The sequence below is a fragment of the Coloeus monedula genome, assembly GCF_965178545.1.
Source record: "Coloeus monedula genome assembly, chromosome: 11".
In the NCBI taxonomy this organism is placed as follows: Eukaryota; Metazoa; Chordata; class Aves; order Passeriformes; family Corvidae; genus Coloeus; species Coloeus monedula.
In genome coordinates, this window is record NC_138791.1 from 14,311,357 (window position 1) to 14,334,384 (window position 23,028).

At 45.0% G+C, this 23,028-nt stretch overlaps 1 protein-coding gene across 1 annotated transcript in view; it reads left to right on the forward strand.

Moving 5' to 3' along the window:
• Positions 1-2,355: 2,355 nt before the first annotated feature.
• Positions 2,356-23,028, forward strand: part of SYNPR (synaptoporin) — a gene marked incomplete at its 3' end in the record, with an annotated part of 111,766 nt that continues 91,093 nt past the window's right edge. The window contains exons 1-2 of the mRNA XM_082288770.1: positions 2,356-2,506; positions 2,595-2,660. Coding sequence (XP_082144896.1) covers positions 2,489-2,506; positions 2,595-2,660 — 84 coding nt within the window. The 5' untranslated portion in view covers positions 2,356-2,488. The remainder of the gene's footprint in view (positions 2,507-2,594; positions 2,661-23,028) is intronic.

Below are 23,028 nucleotides of genomic sequence, written 5' to 3' on the forward strand. Positions count from 1 at the left end.
AAGAGTTAATAATGGCAAGAAGAGGCACTGAACACTGGCTATAAACCCAGGTTCCTGCCATGGTTCTGCAAGGATTTCCAGCCAGTGGGGGAGCTGAGGTGAGGCTGGCCAAGCACTGAGGAGCACCAAGATGAAACAGGATGGTGGAGAGGGAATGAGAAAACCTCCCCAAAACCAGCATGAGGGAGCTCCTGTATCTGCTGAAAACCCAAGTGCACTGACCTCGAGAACAGCGGGGAAACCATCCTAGTTTGCAACCTGCCAGTGGTAAAGGTTTTAGGAATATTTGCTTTTGTTTTCCTTTCTTTGACAATTTTTGAAAACTGCAGTTCAAGCGCTACTAAAATCTCAGGCTTATAATTGGAAGTAATTAATAAAGGGTTAGTCAATTAGGCTTCTAGTTCTCTGTGGCAGTCAATGGAGATGGGGCATATGTTTCTTCCAGAATACACTACTAATAAAATTAAGGAAAACATTTTCTCCACATCTTCCCCAGGCTACTGCTAAGTTATGCCTTTACTAAATGTTTCAGTTTGTTTTTTTTTTTTTATCTCTCAGGAGGTTTTTGAACTGCTTCAATATATCCACTGCTCTTTCATGGAGAGCTGTAAGTCTCTCCATGAAAGGAACCTACTAAAGGAAACAGCACATGAGAGTCACAGTAAACAACCAGTGACGAAACTTCCCACAGCCAAGGGCTCTGTTGGTGGGATCACCAGACACCAGAGCTGGAAATCTCTGCAGGAGGCAGAATGGTTACCCTGTTGCTCTTGGGTACTAGACTAATTTAGATTCAATGATCCTTGTGGGTCCCCTTCCAGCACGGGATATTCCATAATAATTTCTTCTTCAGGCAGGAGAACTGAAGGCAGGTGGCTTGCAGTGACCTGGCCCTGCATCTCTGTATCAGTGGGAGAAATTCTGGCTGAAAGTCAGATGGATGATTGTGCGTCCCTGCCTGCTTGCGTCTGTTGGAGATTTATGGATGCTCTGTCCTTCTCCCTCTGTTAGGGGACTCTGCCTTCCACAGCACTGGAATCTAGCAATTCCTAGAACTGCTGAGAAGTATTTTGTATTCCCTAGAGAATGTTATATAAATAAACTAAAGCATACTTGATATTATTTTGTAAGGAAAATTATTCATTTTCCTTTCCTGCTTTTTTTCCTAGGGTAGAAAGAAAAGAGCACGGAAAAAACAAGAATTTTTAATTGAAAAAATTAAATGTTATTCTGACCTGAAAGCTGGTTTAGATAAGGTTAAAAAAAAGAGATTATTTAAGTTTTTAAAAAACTGGGCCCAGTCCCACTGCTACCAGACTTCAGCTGACTTTGTTCCAGATCTGTGATTTTGACACAAAATCGTCTGCCTTAAGTTCCAGTGAAAACTTCATAAATTAATCTTCTTCATCCTCCCCCCGCCCCCCCTCCACCCCGTCTTGTTTACTCCAAGAATACATTTAGCTTATTGTTTAGGGTTTTAATAATAGAGATTTAGTTTAAGCAAAACTAATTAACTTATTAAACTTTTGCAGATGGCTGATTCCTTACAGAGAGTAAAAGCTTCAGATATTTTTTAGGCAGATCTCTGACCTACTTTTGGCTGAAATCCTATTTGAGCACCGGTGTCCTTCTGGTGGCACAACCGGTTATCAGGGTGGCAGTGAAGTTGAATATGCAAATGTTTGCAGACTCGGGGTCTCAATCTAGAGGCTGTTGTGCTCTTAAATAGGGTGATGGAGTTGTGTCCTGAGCCTTTACTGGGGCAGGAACTTGCTCCATCGCAAAATCCTCACAGCACTGTTTTAATGTCACAAGGAGCTAGAAACACTGTCAGTGAGCGTGGATGGGCGCAGGGAACCTCCGCTCCTGCCGGGCTGTGCCACCCGGGATGCATTAGGATTGTTAAGGCTCTGCTGGGAAACGAGGCCAGGACAACGGCAAGACAGAAAACGCTGTTCTGCTGTCAAGGAAATGCTCGAAAAGCAGGATGGAGCGAGAGCTGAGAGCGCAGAGCTGCAGCCCTGCGGCCGCGGGGGCGACGAGCGAGTTCCTCCCGGGAGGGGAAGAGGGGACGGAAGAGCACAGCGCAGCGAGTGCCATCCCCTAAAATATTAATAGTTTCTGTGCGCGCGGTGAGGAGGCAGTTCGCTTGTTTGGGTTTTTTTTAAATTTTATTTTATTTCCTTTTTCCCGATGCCTTCCATCTCCTTCCTGCCAGAAATACAATTTAAAAAAAAAGAAAAAAAAAGAAAAAAAAAAAAATACTACTAATTACCGAAAGATCAACACCGCTACAAGAAGCGCCGGAGCGGCGGCTGGGGCGGCTCGGCGGGGGCAGTAGGTGGGGGCCGGGGCGGCTCCGCGGGGCGGTGCGGGGGGCGCGGGCCCCGCCCGGCTGCTCCGCCCGGCCTGCGCGGGGGCAGCGCCGCGCATCCCGGCTGGCGGGCGGGAGGCTCCGCTCGGCTCCGGGCAGCGGGGCTGCGGCGCCATGGAGGCGGTGGATCAGGTACGCGGAGCCCCGCGGGCGGGGGGCGGGCGCTGCGCTGCGGGGCGCGCGGAGCGGGCGCGGTGCTGACCCCTCTCTCTGCCCGCAGCTCGCCTCCGCGGGCACTTTCCGAGTGGTGAAGGAGCCGCTGGCCTTCCTCAGGGTGCTCGAGTGGGTGAGTCCCGGGCTGTGGAGGGTGGCGGGGGGGCTGTCGCCAAAGTGCCCGCCCGTCGGAACAGGTGGGAGCTGGGTCGGGCTGACGGACGGGGATACGGGGCGAGGGGCCGGGGACTCGCGTCCTGCAGCGCTGTGGCCGGCGGGGCGGTCTGGTGGCTGGGTTTGTGGGTGTCCCGTCCCCCTCCTCCCCCCCCCCCCGCCCCCCTTCCTTGTGCTGGCTGTAAACGAATTTTAAAAACAAAAAACAACACCGAGGAAAATAAAATCCTCATTATGCATTTAGCAAACTTGTCTCTGGGCCGAGCGGGGAAGGAGGCAGATAATTGGTGTGCGGAGCAATGTCACTGTGTATTGCTCTGATGCTCATTCGTAGTGAAGTCTGCGGGTCAAATGACATCCATCGCCAGTAGGTCTACGGGAGCAGAGAGCCTTTCTGAACGGAAAGTTCAGAACATGTCATGGAGGATTAATCACATTCCCCTAACGCCGACTGGCTGGGGAATTATGTAAGGCGCGTACTCTGGGGGGCGCGTCCCTGTGCGGGTGCGCTTATACACGTTGGCACCTGCAATGCACAGCCGGGACTGGGGTGCCTGTGAGGGGGTGTTTTGGTGTGCTGGGGCAGCTACTTGCCCCAGACTCTGTCCCTGCTCACTAGAAGCACCTTCTCTTCCCCATCGGGCACCTTGAAGCATCAGGTCCTGTGGAGTTGGGTGATGGTGGATGTGGTGGTGCCATGGCCTGGGATGGGGCGGCCTCACGGTGGGGTCATCTGCATGTAGCAGTGGACAGACGAGGTCCCTTGTGCTCTTTGCCCAGAGCTTTACAAACCCACCTGGCACTGCTGCTCCTGCCTCAAGTAAAAGTCAGGACATTCAGGGACTGAGCCTAAGGTGCTGGTCTGAGGGCGCTTCAGACAGTCTGCAGCGCTCACTATGGGGCAGAAGAATGGGGAGCAAAGCTGTTCCTATGGAAAATAGTCACTGGGAGCGTGGTCTTTTGGCTGTCTGCCTGATGAGGCTGTATCTGATGGAGCTTGGGAAGCGAGCCCTTCTGGGAAGGACTCTGGACTGATCGGCATGGGCTGTGCCATCAAGAAAATTGTTCCCACCCCGCTCAGTGTGTTGGCATCCTGGGGACAGCAAGTGGGAGCTCTTCTCTTGGCACTTTCCTGGGTCTGTAACTTCTTCCAACAGCCAAATATAAAAGCTCCCTTTGTCATGGTTGGAAGCCACAAGTAGAACTCTTCTGGCTGCTACAAGTGCACGTTGCCTGTGTGTGTACACATACATGCACACACAGCTGTGTGTAAACAGAGCTCTTCTGACACGGCCAAGGTGGGCCAGTCCTTGGCAATAAGGGATTGTGGGAGAAGGGTGCAGAGTGTGGTAACATTTAAGATGATCTGAGAAATTACTTTCTCTCTGTTTGACATGTATGTGTAAGTAGAATTAAGCCAAGTTTAGTTCATGATATTTCAGAGTGTGGAAGACCTTTTTTTTTTTTTTTTTAATATACTTAAAAGGCTTTTTGGATTACTGAAATTCCATCTCTATTCAATTAATCTTATTACACCCATCTTCCTTCTCTTCTTATCATGCCTCCCAACTGCTGTCCACCTCTCTCTACCATCTCCAGTCTCAACTAATTGTCCACATCTCCCTCAGACTCTTTTTATCAGCCTAATCATAATTTTAAACTTTAAAAGAAGACCAAATGCTCCAGTCAATTCTGTGTCCGCTTCTGTGTCCCCCGGCAGCCTCACAGACCTCTTTGCACTTGATCAGAACAGTCAAATTACACCCCTTAACACCTCCCACTTGAGTCCTAGATTGCATCTGCAAAGAAATAAAGTTCATAGCCCAGCTAGTGACGCAGCGATTCTGGGCGTTGGGTGGCTCTCGTGCTTGGGGGGAGGCTCTGTGGTATTGCAGCACAGATGGCAGAGTTGTGGGGGCTCCTCAGAAGGGCTGGTAGGGTGGAGGTGGTGCAGGCTGAAAATGTCCTTAGCTTGTCCATACAATCCAGCCTTGAATTTGCACTCATTGTCTGGATGGTTTGGGTTGGCTCACAGTGACTCTGGGGTGAGCACGTCTTTATTCATAAACCTCTGCTGCTAAATTTTGTGTGTTTGTGGGCGCACACATTTGCGGGTCTGGAGGCAACTGAAGCAGCTGTACATTTCTCGGATGTGAAACTGTAACTGTTGCAGAATTAATCTTTAGGTGTGCAGATTCCAGTTTACCTGTAGTCTGGCTCAGACATGGACCTCTGTCTCAAGGAGCAGGGACCTTATCTAACCTTCTTGAATTTCCTACTTTGATGGTCACCTAACACCCAGAGAAAAGCTGCTGAGATAAGGCTGATTCTTCTGAATATTCATAGCACTGTAATATGTTTTCATTTGTAATTCCCATGTACATTGTAATCTTATTTTCAGACAACAAATTGCATTTAGAAGCCATTTACAGACAACATTGGCTCGGGCCCGGGAAAGGTTAAGAGGAAGAAAAGAAACCAAGAAATTGACTTGTAGCAATTATGCAAGGGTTGCATTTTTTGAACTCCACCTTGGCAATAAAACATGAGGATCACAAATCTGAGCTTGGAAAAATGCGCACAGCTGTACTGGGTCAGGCCTGGGTGTTTCCAGCTTTGAGTCAACTCATGGCATGTGCTGGGGGCAGGGAAGAGCTGTTTAAAAGCTGTATTTGGTCCTGCTCCTCCTTTGGCTGTTACTCCACAGATCTTTGCATGGGAAGAATGTTCTTCTAAAGCTTATTTCTCAGATAATCCACTGGGGCACTACAACCAGTAGCAATGTCACAAACACTCTCACAACTTCACTTGAAAAATAACTCTCTTATATGTGCACCTGACAATAATGAATAAGGAAAGATGAAAGAGAAGAAATATGTTCATTTGTCTCCCTGGATTAATTTCAGTCCTGCGACTCTCTGGATGTGTTTAGACTGCTTTTATTGGGGCTTGCAAAAAGTGAGCAAGACAAGCAAGTTTGTCACTTTTGGTCTGTTTGTTTTGCAGTTGCTGCCTCTCTGGAGCCCTAGAAGAGGAAATTAAATGAAAAGCAAGGCTCTCCCCATGCAGTGTGATGGGTATAGGAACTGCCTGCTGTACTCAGGCTGTTACTGGCAGAAATACATTTGTAAAAATGGAAACTTTGTATCCCTAGGCTGCAGGAGGGGTGGGGGAAGAAGGTTAATTACATTGTGAATTGCCACAAACAGCTTTCCTTCTGCAAACCCAAAGCAACCTGATACTTGTCCATTTTTGTGTAAAGTAACAGGAGCTGCAGTGCTGTCCATAATGTGTTTCCCTGTACTCCTCCATAAATAGCAGGGATGCAGAAACTCCACCATTGTGCCAGGTGGGAGATGCTGTGATTGCCTTGATATGGTAATCTGTAGGTTGGTGTTTTAAAGTACCTTGCACTGAGCACCCATCTCCACCAGCTTTCAGCTCTGTCTGGGCTGGTATGGGCAGGGGGTATTTTTGGCACAAAGACCACATTGTAGCTCTGTCTAAGCAAGTGCAGCTTTTATCAGGGCATGTGTGAATCATTTATGTTTGTGGCATAAATCTTGTGGACACTATGGCTTTTCTTGATAGGACAGCTTGGAAGTGAATGTTAGGATGTTCAGTGAACTCAAATGTGTCTGAGGAGTTGTTTTAATTTTTGCCTTTATGCAAAAAACACACATTCCAGGCCTTGCACGACTGGCTATAATCGCTGCTTATGAGCATCTTTATGGGATGTACCAAAGAGTTCCAAAGCATTGCAGGGCATTTGGACAACAAATCTTTGGGGGAAATTGGACGATGATGGTTTGAAAAATCTATGTGTGGTGTACATGGACCAAGCTAACCTTGCTCTGCTTCCTTGCCTTCACACTGTGATCACTTGACTGGTAAGCCAGGAAAAAAGCCAGGAAAAAACTATTGCCTGCCTGGCAAGTGTCAAGCTTGCTTTGATGGTATAGATTCTGAAAGGGTTAGCACCTCTTGCCTTGCACACAGATGTGTGCTCAGGAGGCAAGGGGAATCTGAATCTTGAAAGACTGATAGTAAGTCTTGTCTTTTGTCCTAGTGCTCATTGCTCATTTGGCCATGGAGCACTTTTGTTGGATTATATTTGCATGCATATAAATGGACATAAGTAGCTGCATGCTTTCAAGTATGCCCTAGAAAAGCCTAGATATCTTGAGATGCTGAAAATAAATGGGAAAGAAATAAGAAGGTAATGCTTGCATGAAGCATGTGTGATTAGTAGTTTGCTCTGTCTAGTGTATTACAGGCCTCAGATGTTTTATAGTTGCTTGAGACTCTTCATCAATTTGCATATGTTTGTTTGGTTTTTCCTTAACTGGAAGGGTGCTGGCTACTCTGGTATGGGCAGAGATTTAGCTGATGGAGCAGGGTTAGCTTGCTGAAGCTTAATGCTCTTCATGGATGCAGGATGGAAGAGCTGAATGTTTGATCTTCTCTACCGCCATATTGAAAGGAAAGCCTTAAAAAAAGGTAATATTTCTTATTGTCTGGTGATGTTGCTTATGCAATGCCAGGATCAGATGCTGCATTTAGTGCTGGGTCCATCCATCTTGATGTGTAAGAAGCACAAACACTGTTAAAAATACATTGTCAAGTCTTTTGATGTCTGCCCAGGAATGTAGGTACTTAGCTGTTCTTGTAAACTGGGTCCCAATTGCTACCTCAAAGGTCTTGTATGTGTAGTGTCAGGTCAGTAAAACACGTGCAATTTAATCAAAAAATGTAAATCCATTTCTATGGTATTTTATTATTAGAAAGGTAATTACTGTGTAACTAACCCTTCTCTGTAAGCTGTCATTAATTGGATGATTTCTTATAGGCAGCTTAGCATAATGCATGCAAAATACACTGCAGCTCTGGGCACGCAAAAATTGTCATGATGATCCTGTTGGGATGTGAGCATTCAAGAGACCTGAGCCCTGGGAACAGGCTTCATTGGTCCTTGGCTTTGGGCCTGCAACTTCTGAGCACTTATTTGGGTAATCTGAAGGCAGGGAACTCCGTCAGGCAAGTTATTTTTATTAGGAAGAGCCCAGGAAGTGGATTTTGCCATTAGACATCAGGGTCTGTGGTGTGTGACAGGAAGGATCTGAAAAGTTTTTGTAGTTTCATTGAAGGCAGATGTGAAAGCCACATGTCTCTCTGCCAGTGGGCCTGGTATAAAGGCAGCAGAAGCACTGGCAGTGCCTACATGGTGTTTTACCTTGTGTCTTAAAGTCTCAGCTTCTGTGAGTCTCACAAGTCTGAAACCACTGGCTTTGATAAATCATACGGTTTTAGATCAAGGTAGCAGAAGAAAGATGGGAGCTCTAAAGACTGAAAACCCAGAACATAAGTAAAAGAGCAGGAAATCTGTCTTGTGATCCCATGTTTTACGCAGTCTGCAGAGAGCTGTCTGCCTTGCTGTTCACATCCATGATTATCTGCGTGCATATCTGGTTGGAAACTGAGAACTGTGCTCATCAAAAAGTTGCTGTTAAAATGGTACAAATGCTGATACAAGGGAAGAGAAAAGGTCAGCAGTGCCTGACCACATTGTAAATAAATGATATCTTTCATCTGGAAAATGCCTACCATTTTTCATTTAGGACTATGTTGTGATCATGGAAGAGCTGATTTTAAAAGGTCACCTAACAATTCATTTAAATCCTGATGATTCTCAAGTAGCCCAGAGTGTGACCTGGTATAAAATAGTTATGTAGGATTAGCACATATGGTTGAGAGACAGGGCTCCAGGAGCAGGACTTTTTGGAGTGCTGCTTCCACGTGCTGCTGCTGTGGAAACACCTGGGTGAAACTGGTAAAATCTCATGGTAAGCCATTTCAATGGCTGCTCTTATCTGAGTGTGGCTGTTTGAAGCATTAGGAATAGAAGATGAGGAAAGAGACTCATTAATGCTAAATTTGATTATATATGCAAACCAGGTTTCTATGAAAAGAAGAACAAAAATGATCTGACTTTCAAACTAGCAATAAGATGTGTAGAGATAGAGGGTTCTGCTATTAGACAAACACAGTTAAAGTCTCCTTGACAATTTTTATGAGGGCGATGTTTCAGTCATCACTCCTGTAAATCAGCATCTGCATAATTGGAGCCCCGGGTAAAAGCCCTGCATGTTGATATCTCTGGATTCAGATGTTGCAGCTGGGAGAGGACAGGCTTGGAGGTGCTTCTCATAGAACCCTTTTTGTCATTTGGATGCTCTGGTCCCCAGCTTAACCTGCATTCATGGCACTGTGTATGATTCCAAGGGGCAGGAGATGTTGCTTGGTGAGGTTGTCCACTCTTGCTCCAAGGGAGAGGACCTTGTCCTGAGCAGAGAAAGAGGAGAGGCAGAAAGCAGGTAATACTGGACTCAGCACAGGGCTGGTGGTGGAAGACAAAGCTGCACATCTGCAAGCTCAGGTTTCCCCTTGGGCACTGAATAAAAATATTTCTGTCTTAGTATGGGCCTGGGGTGCAGTGTGGAAAACAGCACTTGGCTGTGTCTGTCCAGCCAAGCAGCTGCCAGAGGGGTCCTCATGGATTTTATTCTCAGGGGGATCTACAGAGTGCTGTTAAGAACATTATAGAAAGGAACATACAGTGTGGAGATGCTGTGTTTAAGGTGTTTGTTCAAAGTGGCATATGTGCTGCAAAGTGTGACATAGTTGCTAAGGTGACAGCTTGCTTGCTTTTTGGCAAAAGCAAAAGAATACTGAATATAGGCAAACTGTAAGCTTTTTCTTTAATTTGCACAGTTTTATCTTCTGGCCATTGTAGAGACTCCTCAGGTTTGTTCTTGGAAGCAGTGCTTTCCCATTCTGAATACTTCACTCAGTTAAAAAAGCTAATAGTGCTTCCCATTCTTAAGGAAAATCCTAAACCACGTAAAATGATGGAGATTCCAATTATTATAATTGTAGATACAGTTATGGCATTGAAAGGCTTTGATATATAACATTCATTTAAGTAAGGAAGTATTCTCTAAGAACATTTTAGATAAAATATTAAGTGTTGCCTCATTAGCATCCTATGGATGCAGGCACATCCATGAGTGCATGCTCCACGGTTTTGGATGGAGTATTTGCATGCATTTGTAAGTGCTCAAACCTAAACTGGAATGGATGGTGAGGGGAGAAGTCCTGTGGGTCAGGCTCAGAGGTTGGTTGTGATGGGAGGGAACAGAGTCTTGTGTTGAACAGCTTGGGTTCTGCTGTGGTGAAGTATTTTCATAATGCTGCCAGGGGAGAAGATCAGCAGAGGATTAGACTGGCGTGGCCCCTAAGGAGAGAGGGTTTTCCAGATGAGCAGCCATCTGTGGCGTGAAGCAAATGTTATGGACCTCAGTGTTGAGAGCAAAGCACAAAGGTCTCACAAGATGAGTGTCAGCTTTGGCCCTTAAAGCAGTGGGGTAGGTGCATGACCCAGGAAAAACGCTCAGGAAAGGCTGAAGTAATGTGCTCATTGCTCTTTATTGTTTTACCTTTCTTTTTTTGTGATGTTCTAATGAATAGGTAAATGTGTTTCTCTGAGCAAGCTGTTCTGTCTGTGCCTTTTCCAGAACGCCTTAGCATCTGGGAGAAAGAAGGCTGTGTTAGAGACAGAGCCTGTGAAAGCTGCTGAGCTAATACTGTGAGGAGCATAAAGTGCTGCAGTCTGATTGTGGGGAGCTCTGTGGGCTCCAGGTCCTGGATAAGTGCTGGTGCAGATGTTCCAGCCCAGTTTGGCTGGGCCACTGCACGGCAGAAGTTAGTGAGGATGTTTTCAGTGATCAGAGACCATGACACAGGGGGCTTTTGCTGGATTGGAGAAGCCTCTTTGATAGAAGACCCCATACTAGTCACTGAAATGTGCAGGAAGGGAGGTAGTGTTAAGGAAGCAGGAGAAGAACCGGAGCGGGAAGATTTCAATGAAGGGTTACACATTTTCAGAGGAGAGGTGTACAGTCCCAGACCTGCTGTCAGAAATAAAGCTGATCTGACTCTCTTGCAAAAGTCCCAACTTGTCAACTTGATCTTTATTCTATGAGAAATACTAGAGCCTGCTGCAAACAGCCTGGCTGAATATTCACTAGAAATACTCAAAAGCCTGAAGTATTGAGGGTGAAATTCTGCCCAGAAGATTTCAAAATGAAATCCTGCCCAACATCAGCAAGATCATTGATACATCAGGAAGTAATTTATAGTAACAGCTCTACAGTAGCTCTTTGAATTTCAAAGAGAAGTTTGTTGTGTTTGTCCTTGGTCTTCCCTTTTCCTGATGTTAATGCTCTGCCCTCCTGTGTAATTTCTCAGGTGATGTATCTTTGGCTTGAAGTAATAAGCCCCAGCTCAGATCCTTTGTCACGTGCATGTTGGGTGCTTGTATTGAGGCCCCATGTTTGACACTGGATTTGACAATCTTCATATTAGGAGAAGAACCTCTGTGGCATTCCAGATAGTATTAAAGAAGAAGCAAAATCTTCCTTGCTAGGTTCCCAAAACCCAAGGAGACAACTGGCTTCTTGACTCAACCTCCTTGAGGTGGGCTGTATGGTCTATGGCTGCTTTAAGCATTCAGATCAAAATACCCCAGGAAGACAGGAAATATCTTACAGTTATTTAACAAGAAAACTTGAGCCTTGCTTGAACTGTTTGCAGAATAATCTTCTCCCTGACTGTGTGCTGGAGGTATGCTTGAAGCAAAAGCAAACAAGACAAGGCCCCCATCTGCGTGCGAGTCTAAAACCACATAGTTGCTTACTCCTGCTCCTTCCTGCACAGAGGCCATGCTGCACGCAAAACATCACTTCTTTGCACCAGTTTTTACCCCATTTCAAACAGCCTTTGTATGGAGGGAAGGGTGTCTTGAAGTGGTTGAACATGGCAAGGTCACACCTCTCTGTTGGGACTCTGAGGGGGAACGATGCTCTTGGGTGTATCTCGTGCCCAGCCCAAGGGGCTTAGGTTTGATACTGGAGTTGGCTTATTACTGCAGAATATATATATAGCAATAATTATCCTTTGAAGCTGAGCAGTTTCTTTTAATGTTTTTTTAGGGACTGTGCTTGAAAGCCAAAGCAAGCGTGGGATTCCCCCACTGCCAAATCCAGCAGCCGATAAATCCGGCAGAGCTCTCCTGATTGCCATCTCCAAGGGCAGTCAGTGCGCTGGAATGGAATTAGAACCCCGTTTGAAAGAAGATGCCTGCCAAAAATTAAACAATGGATGCCTTCCTGTTTAATTTTAACATTTTAATTAAATTCTTCACTGCTGTGTGCCTTTGATCTTGGTGAACTGATACACATGGTGTGTGCTGTTCTGTCGTAGCAGCATTTTGTTCTAATCTTGCACACAGATGCAAGGACGCATTTGAGGATGGATGAAAGTGCAAAAGCTGCTCCCTGCCAAGTACTGAGTGCATTGCAGGCTGTCTTTTCCAACTGGTGACCCACGGACATGTGGACAGAGGGATTATTCACAAGTATGGCTCAGTAGAGTTACTCTCTAAACATATTCACTCCCTTTTTTAAATCTTCTGTGAACAGTGCTGCAAGAAGAGTTTCCTTGGTGGAATTATTCATTGAGAGGGTTGAGGCCAAGAGTGGAGATTTTATTGTGAAAGAGATTTAATTTCAAGTGGAAGAATTAATAAACTTTGATTCTTCAGTTAGAGAGCAGAAGCAACACTGTATGTTGTTGGCTGGGCACATCCATTGATAAATCCCAGCCAAGTACCCAGTTTGGCAGGCTGGCTTTCCTTGCAGCCAGGCACAGAGCAGCAGGAAAGGTATTAGAAAGAGTTTCCTCATGGGTTATAGGCTGGGGCAGGTGACTGAGGATCATATGGAGTATTTGTCCTTTGCAATTTGGGCTGTACCTAAGATGTCAGGGAAGAATCTGTCATTGCTACATCAAAAGCAGTCATTGGTAGAGCTGCTTTGGGAAAATAAATTTCACTTACTTGAGGGAAAAATAATTCTTACTCTAAATTTCCTTTGAAAACTGGCACTTTGGTGAGATCATGAATGGATGAATATTTGCAACAGAAACTACAATATTTCAGCACAAAATATTTCTGTAAGGAGATATTCTCTACAGAAATGGTTGTATTCTCGTCCTCTGCACACCCTGCTGAGATGCCCCAGGCTCACTCCTTCTGGAGAAATCAGTGATGGATCATCCCAAGTGGGATCCTTCTGCCCATTGGAATGGTGTAGTCTGGCTGTGGCACCTGATATCCAGAGCAGGAGCAGTGCAAGGGGCCAACCCAAACTCGCTGCAGGCACAGCAGTGGTGTTCCCAGGGTAGATTTTGCAAACCCTTAGCGTTGGCACTTAGAAAAGTCAAAATTTTTTGGAGAGATGACAACTCTTGGAAAAAGACAAGTGAGTGTAAAATGCAGAAGATTGTTTTGGTTGAAAATTGTCATCTGACGTGTTAAGTCCATGAGTGCATGCTGGTGGTGTAGCCTATGCATATATTGTATGCCTAGCCCTTCTTATGGCCAACTGTGGAATTTTTCAGAGCTGTGCAGAAGCAGCACAGTTCGCTCAGCAGAGAATCAGCATTCCTAAGCCTCCGTGTTTTGCTGCGTTGGCTCCATGGGCTGCGTGTGGTCCTGGGGCTGCTGTGGCAGCCTGTCACTCGTGGCAGGCAGCTCTGCAGAGAGGGTGCCTGTTCCAGCACAAAATCTGTGCCTGTCCAGATTGTGAGGCCCTGGCAGGCAGCAGGAGCTGGCTTCACGGTGGGCCAACATATGCAGGGGATGCTGGCTGTGCCACAGGGTACGAGCCTCCTGCCACTGCTGCGTGTGACCTGGCGCTTCCCAGGCAGGGATGATGCCATGAAAATGAGCTCCTTGCCTGTGGTCTTCCATGGCCCAGCGGTGGTCCCCACTGCAGGGACCAAGTACTGTCACTGCTTTTTTTTTCCCCCCTTCTCTTTTTTTCATCCTCTCCACCACGGCTTTCACAGCAGAATGACAGCAACAGGAGAGGGAGATGAGTTTTGGGTCTCATGGCAGAACTGATCCAGCACAGCTTGTGTTGCTGAGGAATCAAACAGAAAAGGTCTTTCTGCCATATAGCTCACCACAGCATAGTTCACCCATTTCTAAAAATGGCTTTGCCTCTTCAAATTTACGTGCTCATTAGTGCTGGCCACCCATGGGTGCAGCATTGGTTGTTCATGCAGCTGGAGAGGCTCTGAAAGAGCTCATAAATGTTCACTGTGCAGCTTAGTCCCCCAAAAGTAGTGACTCAGCAGTGATCAGACATCTCTCATGGGACAAACAGTTCCCAGCTATTCCCAAATTGCATTGAAACCCATGTGTCACTGGGCTGCCAAGAGGCAGAGCTTGAGTATTCCACATCTGTATTGCTTCTGCACAGAGAGATTGCTAAGCATGTCCTGGGTGTTAGGACAAGAGTACTCTTGCTTCCTTTAAAAGAGATTTTATTTTTTTTTCTGGGGTTTTTACACTCCACCCCATGATGCGCTTTGGGATGCATTCAGCTTTCCCTTCTGAATAGGGCTCCAGATGATGGAAATAAATTATCATAAATTAGAATAGATTGCAGTCTTCAGCATCTCTACATCTGTCATTATGTTTCTTTAACAGTTCAGTTTAACATTTATACACACTCTGACAGCAGCTACTCATGTGTATGCTATAAATATTGGCTTGCAGAAGACATTAATGGAGTTTAGGTAAACGTTTGATGCTGCTAAGATTCTGTTCCATATGGTGGTACGCAGAAAAATTAGATTCAACATGCCATGTATAGTGCACATGTATTCCCTATGGACAGGCCTCCTGGCATTGCAGCAGCTTACTATCCTAGAAAGTGCAGGTACCTTCAAAGAGGAAGGTGAGATTCTTGCAGTCTATTCTGGTTTTTACCACATGCATTGACTGCAATGTTTAAAGCCAACATGTAGTTTGTAGAGATGGGAAGTGCTTGTGAGAAAGACATCTCAGAGAAGCAGCAGTCAGGAATTAGGCAACAAGATGTGGGAATGCTCTGCTTTGAACATGTCTAAAGAAAACCCATGGGATTTTCTGGCCCAGGTGCCATTTTGTTAGACAGTAACTGACTGGCAGGGTGAAAACTTTGTGCATTGATTGGTTATGGCTGCTAAACCATGAAATTTGTGACTCTGCTCCTGATCCAATTGTCACCAAAACTACATGGGGGGAGCGTAGCATGAGGGTTTGAGGAGTCTGGCTTGCATCCCTCTGACTTACAGGAGGACAAACAGCTGAGACCATCATGACAAGAGGCAAGAAGAAATACATTCTGGTCCCTCTGGTGTTCCTTCTGTAGTTCGGCAGAATTTGGATGTCTCCCATAGGTATGGGGTTTTTCCTTTGTTGGCTTGGTGATTTTTTTTTTTTATTTTGCTAATTGCAACACTTTGATTAGTGTAGCCTGCTGATGTGGCTGTGTCCTCTGCGGTATTTCGCGCATTTACCCCACTTTCAAACTAGAAGTAAGGTAAGAGGTCTGTGCCAGGCTCAGCACTGCAGAGGGGCAGTTGGGGTAGCCCCTGCTCCTGATATGGGGCCCTGGGAAGCATCTGGCTCATGCTGGCCCTGGGGCACATCTGCTGCAGAGAGCAGAGGCTGCTGCGTTTGCCCCTGTGTAATGCAATGTAAGTAATGAAGTAACCGTAATGTACAAATCGACTCAAAGCAGGGCAATCTGAGGAGAAAGTGCTCTTCACACTGTAAATTGCTAAAGGTCTTTATGATGCCAGTGAATTAAAAACCTGAGAAGAAAAACCCCTCCAGTGCTGTAAGTTGAAGATGAATCTTTTAAAAGCTGCTGGTGGGGAGGGGAAGAGGTAACTTATCTGAATGGAAATGTATTTAAACTCTGTATCTTGTACCGTTCTAGGTTGCTGAAAATCAAACTGTGTTCTTTGTCTCTTGGAGAGCTGGTGACATTTTTGTATAGACTGAATAGGTTTCTGTGTTGATGTTACCCCTTTTGATCTTAATCATTAGTCAGGTTTTCTGTCCTTTGCAGGTTATTTCTTTTAAAAGAAGTTGCTTCAGATGTTTTGGTGATTCACTCCTGTTTATTCACACTGGCAGTACAGAGGAGCCTGGTGTGCTCCTGCATCCTGTGAGCGTTTGCAGCCACCTTCCCCCTGACTGGGCAGAAACCCCTCTCTTACCTTTGAGTTTCCAGGTTTTACTGTTGTTCTGACTGCTTGTGTGGTTCTTTGGCCTCAACTTTTCTCTGCTTTCTTGCTCTTGCAGAGAAAAAAAAGGTTTTGCGAAACCATTAGCAAGAGCTTTCTGCCAGAGCAAAACCTTGCCTGTGAATTTCCTTTGAAGACTTACTTGTGTCTGGGCTTGAGGCTGGCATTTAGGTCTCTTGAATGGTGCTTTAAAGGAACTAAACTGTATTTAAAGAAAGGCAGCATTTACATTGGCTTGATGCTAAAGACATTTTAGCCTAGCCAACAAGATTTTATGGTGAGCCTTGGTCCAGCAAGGAACCCTTCAGCCTTCTCCAAGCTGAAAGAGAAGCTGGGGAGCAGTTTCAAAGCATTGGGACTCTTCTGTCATTGTTTGTTGTATTCGTTTTTTGCATCTTTTGACTCTTTGAGGACTGAACAATTAAGATCTGCACACCTAGGGTGCAACTAGGACAGGTGTGGTTTTCTCCATGATGCCCTAATATAAGTGTGCAGAATTTGGGAAGGAATGTGCAGTGAGAGAAAATCTGCACTGGATCACTTGTCATGAGGATATCTCTTTCAACTGTGTATTTAATTAGCTGCATTTTTAAAAATTTGCCTCTCAGCTACACTGTAAAGATACTTTTGGCTGGGGGCAGAGAAAGGAACCCTTATTCTGAATGGGTTTTTCTGTTGGTGTTCTCATAGGAAAGAAGTCTGTGTACTTCTTTTTCATCAAACCTTTTAGCTTTCCTATATGGCTGACATCCATAAATTCTAAAGCTGTTTCTTTTAAGCTTTCTACCCCCATTGTACACCTGGAGATGACCCACTCCCAGTTCCTACTGTCACCTGTCACTGGCTGAAAGGCCCTTCGGTGTAGGACGGGAGAAAAGTCATACTTTTTGCATTCCAATCAGTTCTGGATCTCAGAGTTTAAAAATATCACAAGTGAAAAACATGGATGTGAGTCATACAGAAGGCACCCTTCATTTCTCAGGGAGTAAAAATATCAGAAAAACACATTCTTCAGATGTTTCCTCCTGTTGAGAGGTAGCCACATCTAAGATTTCCGTTTGAAGTGTTGAATCATAAACATTGGTTCCCTGCTGTCACAGTGACCACTGGGTACAGGAGACGCCTATTAAATGTTAACAGCTTGTGCTCTGCCAGAGCTACATCACTCACGAGGGTCTGGGTGAGCTTTACATGAAGAGCAAATGTGGAGAAGGCTGTGATGTCGTCTCTTGGGTCAAGATACTCCAGTGCTCAATACCAGTCTGCAGTAAATGCCCCACTTCTGGAAAGTTCTGTGCTCACTTTGGACCTAAACACTCATCCATGTCTAACACATGTGGTGTCATATTCCAGGGCAGCACATCTGCATGCTTTTGGAGGAATGACCTCTTTCTTTTTGGTCATTGCCTTTGCCCCTCAGGGGCTGGGAGACCATGGTTTTGTATCAGTTTGCTTTAGTGGTATTTGTGAAGCAAGCATGTTTTAAAATGCATATGCATTTCCCTCTGTTTTTACAAGATTAATATTTGAAAGGATATTTAATACAAAATTGCATAAAGTTATTTAAATTTGAGACATGCTGGAGAGATCAGAGAACTCTTACCAGCTGTTGAATTAGTAATGTTGAATTAGACATGAGAAAATCCTTTTCAATTTAAGTGGCTTTTCTTGGACCTTTTTGCATGTTTAATATCTTCATTCATCCTTCTCATAATTCTTCCAATTTCAGCACTCCCGAGTATCCATGCAGATGTGCACAATCCACACTGTTCAGGCCCTGATCCATTTAGCCAAACTTTACATCCCTGAGGACCATCAGGAAGCCTGCAAACCACTTGTCTTATGTTTTCCTCTTGTGGATGCAAAGATTGAGTCCTTCATGGATAATGTCATACTTGTATTTGAAAAACCTGCTTGTGCTGCTGTCTGAGAGATTGGAGAGATCATGAGTGCTTTTCAGTGTAGACATTTTAGCATTATCTTCCAAGAATCTTAAAACAATTTGAACTGGAAAGAACATTTGCATAATATTTTGTAAGAACACTACGATGAGTCTCTGCAAGGAGAATTAGAAATATTGCTTTTCCTTTCTTCATAACCCTTGGAGGGGGTCAGCCTCTCTCCAGTCCCCCTTGATAACAAGCTGCTGAGAGAGCTTAGCAGAGCAATGTGTGTCCTGGTCACACCAGAAGGATCTCATTTGTGTTGCTGTTCATAGTCATGATAGGCAGCAAATGGAGCGGAGCCTGAGGCAGCACTTTGCTGCCTGAAGTTGATGCCTGATGAATTACGGAGATAAATAAGGCAAGAGTCTGCCTTTGCTTTTCCCTTTGAGTGTGCATGTGATTGTTAGGTGGCCCATGTTTTGAGAAGACAAAGTGAAATGAGCTTTCAAATATTTCCATGAAGTTGTCTTAATTATTTCATTATAATGGTAAGGAACAAAGCAGAAGAATCAACATGCCTAATTATGACATCTAAATGCAAGAGAAATTAGTCAGTGAACTCTCCCTTCTCTGGGGAGGATTAATCTTCCTATGCTCTATTTCAAATGTCTTCCAGAAAAATGAAAGGCTTATCACCTAGGAAACATGCGGTCCTAATCGTCCAGGTCTGGCTCTTGGATTTATAGATGGTGAGGGGACTCTTAGTTGATCTTCTGAAGCACAAAATTAGATTGTGTTGCTTCTGTTTAACCGTTGTAGTTGAGTTTTGTAGCTGGGTGATTTGAATGAGAAGTGCAATTGGGGTATGTGCTTCATGTCATCCCAACAGGATGGATGAGCTGTGAGGACTGACTCAGCACCAGGCAGTGCCATGTGGAGGGGATGGGTTGGATCCTAATGTGATGCTGTCAGAGGGGCAGTGCTAATTAGCTCAGGTTCTCAGTAATAAGTGCTGTATTGATGAATCTATAATACTTACAGAGCCGTCTCATTGCCTTTTTGATCACTATGTGAGACTCCAACCAGCATTTGGCTGTGGCCTAGTGGCACACAGCCACAATTTGATTACAGGTGATCCTGGCAGGACATGATTCTTCACCCTTGCATTAGCCACTGGATTGAAATGGCAATAATGTTTCCTGCATGCTAGGTTTGGTATGGCAATAAATTCTGGGCCTGTGTCCTTGCTGTTGTCTTGCACCAAGCCAATAGCATCTTGTGATAGTTTCTACTAGGTTGATTATAAGAATTTCAAGCTGTGACACAGATGTAAGATGATTTCAGATGAAGTGTTACATTAATAAATTAATCTTCAGCCTCTGCCCTCTGTAAGGTCTGACTTTCTTTAGATTTTGTCATTTGTAGTCATGTGCTGTGGTGGTGGAAATACAAGTCTGGAAGTACTAAGATACGCTTCCCTAAAATAATTCCAGATTTTTGGATAGGCAGATTATGCCCAGGAATGGGTTTATTCCTTGCCTGCAAACTCAGCTTAGGGTAAAGAAGACTCAGTAGCTAAAATATGAAGACTAAATAAAAGAAAAAAGGGCCGTTTCTTTGCATAACGCTGGGGAAATCAGCCTTACAGTTCACAAACTGAGATGTACAGCAGCTTGCTGTAGGGAAAACTTCAGTCCGTTATTATTTTGCATTTTGGGTTGCTTTACTCGTGGCAGTTTATTAATTAGTTTCTATTTTGCACTCTTTCTTAAAAGAAAAAAGATTTCAACTCATTATGTATCACCCTTGTACCTTTTTTTCTTCCCAAATTACTCTGCATCATGGTCAGTTCCCATCTTCCCTGGCTGTTGAGTTGATTAACTGGGTGATGCTGACTGGAGGGCATGGGATGGGCCACTGATGCACCACCTGATTATGTGGTCATGGAAACCCCCGGAGGTAAGACCTCTGTTATCAAAATAAATTGGGATTTTCTGCCAACTAATGGTTGGCAAAGCTTGCACTAATGCTAGATTCTGATGGATGATGCACTATGGAAGCCAATTAACCTTTGCTGATAAGCTAGACTTTGATTAAGCTCTTCCAGGCTTTCTCATCACAAGAAACATGTACTACTCATTGAACATGCAAATGTATTTGCAGTGTGTAATTACAACATTTTCTAAAGGAACAACCTATTTTAAACAGGGCTTTTGTTTCATTCTTATTCCTTTGTTGCACTCACCAACTCAGTCATACAGGCTAATTCAGCAAACGTAATTGACTGGTTTTAGGAGTTGAAATATCCTGTTGTTGAATGTTTTATGCTTCAAATACCAATTGTAATGAAGACCTCTGTGGTGGGTACGTAGCTCTCTGCAGCCGCTCTGAAAGACTTGCCCTTTGCAGTGAGCCTTTGGGATACAGAGGGCTGGCAATGGTGGGATCTGCAGCCCCAGCCAATTTAAAAGTGATCTTATCCCAATAGTGCTGAGAACAAACTCTTTCTGTAGCCATAAGCAGGGATAATTAGGCTGCAGAATGTGCAGCTCATTGCACTTGTTGGGAATTCACTTATTGATCCAATTAGCTTCTGAATTGTTTATAGGGTGATTGTTATAATTAAAATTGATTATGGCTGTGTATTGTAACTTTAATCTTTGATGCTGGGGATTTGGATATTATGGCCTGTCTCCTGTAGCTGATAATGGACTGTGAAGAGCATCAAGGAGTTACTGTATTTTCACACTCCTCAGGGATACATTTTCTGTGTTAGATTCTCATTTATGGTGCTGTTAACTGAGTGACAGTATCATGTTGCTTACCTGGTCATACATATTTTGGTAGCTTTAGTCACTTTGTCTAAGGGATTGCACAAGCTCCTCTATCTGTCTCTATCCATACCATGGTGCTGTATTGGGTTGACCCTGAGTTGATGGACAGTCTTTAAGACCAATTACGCTTCTCACAATTTACATATTTAAACCGCACAGAAAGGCGGGACTTCCCCTTTTTGTCGGAGCTCGCCTGCTGGGAGGTGGGGGCTCCGGAGCCTCCCGGCCCCGCCGGGCCGGGCCGGGGCCACTGCCCCTTTCCCCCCCTCCCAACGCTGTGGCACGGACCCTGGGTGGCTGGGGGGGGACTGCCTCAGAGCCACAGGCAGCTAAACCCAGCCATGGACTGCTCACAGCTAAACCCATCCAGCGCGGCTTCTGGGGACCGGCGGGTCCCTCTCCTCTCCACGCGGGGCCGGCGGAGTCAGCGGGAGCCGGCAGAGCCTCCTGTCTGCAGCCAGCACACTTCGTGCTGAACTGAAGAAGACACCACGCAGCCAGCAGCACAAAGGGAGCGAGGCTTTCCCCACCGTAAAGGCTGAACAAGAACACTCTTCAGCATGGCGGTGTCAGTCAGAGAGAAAGAGAAGTGAGTCACATGGGACAGAGCTGAGCATGGCGACTGGGAGAAAAGAGGGCGGTGCCACGATTCTGGCGGGCAGCTTAAAAGAAACCTTCTTGCATGCCGTGGTAAGAAATTGTAATACCACAAACTGTTTGTCTCTTTAATCCATTTGAAGAACATGGGGGGATGGAGTATCTTCGTGTGCCTGTGAAGATTGTGAAGAATGCCAATGCCAGGCTATATAGTAGTAAGAGGCTGTTAGAGACTTGTGGCGAAGAAGAGCCTTTGTGTGCAGGCCAAAAGAACTTATCCTTAAAAAGATGAATAACCCCATGTGATGGCCCATGTTTTGCAGTGTGAAGGAACTGTGAGATTTTTCATGGGAGAGATGTTCTACACACAGCAGATTGTTTGTTTCCGGGCGGATCTGCTGTTGGTGGCAGTTTGGGAACCACGTGCAACTGAAGGAAAAACCCTTTTTTCCCTTAAGCATAAGAGAGAGACTTTTCAAGAACTGGAACACTGACTAACATCCCATGTTCTGTTATCCCTTGTGTGAGCTAGGTAAAAGGAGAGAAGTGCTGGCTGGAGGGGGGGGGGGGGATTTGCTTTAATTTTGTTTTGTTATTGTCTCTTTACTTTTAATTCTATTAGTAATAAAACTCTTTCATTGTACTGCAACTGTTTAAGGTTTGTGCCTGCTTTGCTTTTCTCCTAATTCTTATCTCACAGAAGGAAAACAAGTAAGTAATGAATATTTTGAACCAAAACCACTACATTTAATTGGTGTTTCTGCCTGGTTTCGAACTCAACCCGCTACAGGTGCTTTAGGAAAAAACCTAGGAAATGGACATTTGGTTTCTAGGTATAATTCATAGTTGTAATCCTCAACTGTTACAAATGCATTCCTATAGCTATCTGCATGTACCTCCTAGTTGTGGTGCCTTTAGTTTATTGCATGCCTAAGAGCATGGAAATGAGAGTTGTATTCTGTTGTACACTGATGGGATTGAAGTTTGGCATAGTTACCATTTTCAGACAGAAATACCTGCACAAATTCTCAAATCAGAGCAGTAGAAACACAGAGAAATGGGCAGTGCAATGGCCCATCTGCCCTTTCCCCGCTGTACATCTCATCTCTTGTGGTGTGGCTGTGGGGTCAGAGGGGAGGAGTGAAAGGAACAGAGCAGCTTCCAGATGCACCATCTCCTGTGCTTTCTCCTCCAAACTCCCAGTGCTGCACTGACACTTGGGGTAGGGGTAATGATCTGTCAGGGGATGTCCCTGCTGTGACAGACACTCTGAGATGTGTAGTTTTTAGGATGGAGAAAACCAAGGATTTGACTGCTGTAGAAACCTGTGGTTGAGAGTAATTACAAGCCTTGATCCTGCAGGAATAATCTGTGTGATGCAGGTTTTGCCCCTTTTGTAGATTATATATAATTGATGACTTCACCTTATGATGCCTTAGCCCTGGAGCTGGTGGTTTCAAATAATGCTGGATACAAGGAGCATGGTCATTCTTCCCTTGTGAGGCTTCGCTCCCCCAGTCTCTGCCCTCTTGCTAAACCAGCTTCCTCTGCTCCTCACATGGATATTCCCAGGATTTCAGCTAATGACCACAGAGCACACTTCTCACTCTAAAATCATGTGTCTATCCTCTTCCAAATTAGCAGATTTTGGGTATCCCCCTGGACATTTGGCCTAAAGTAGGCTGAACGCTTGTACTGTTTTATGGTCATCACCAGCTTTCATGACAGGCTCTGGTGAACCACAGTCTGAACACACAATTGCAGCCTTTATTTAAATTAAATTCCACCTGTGGTAGGAGTGTTGCAA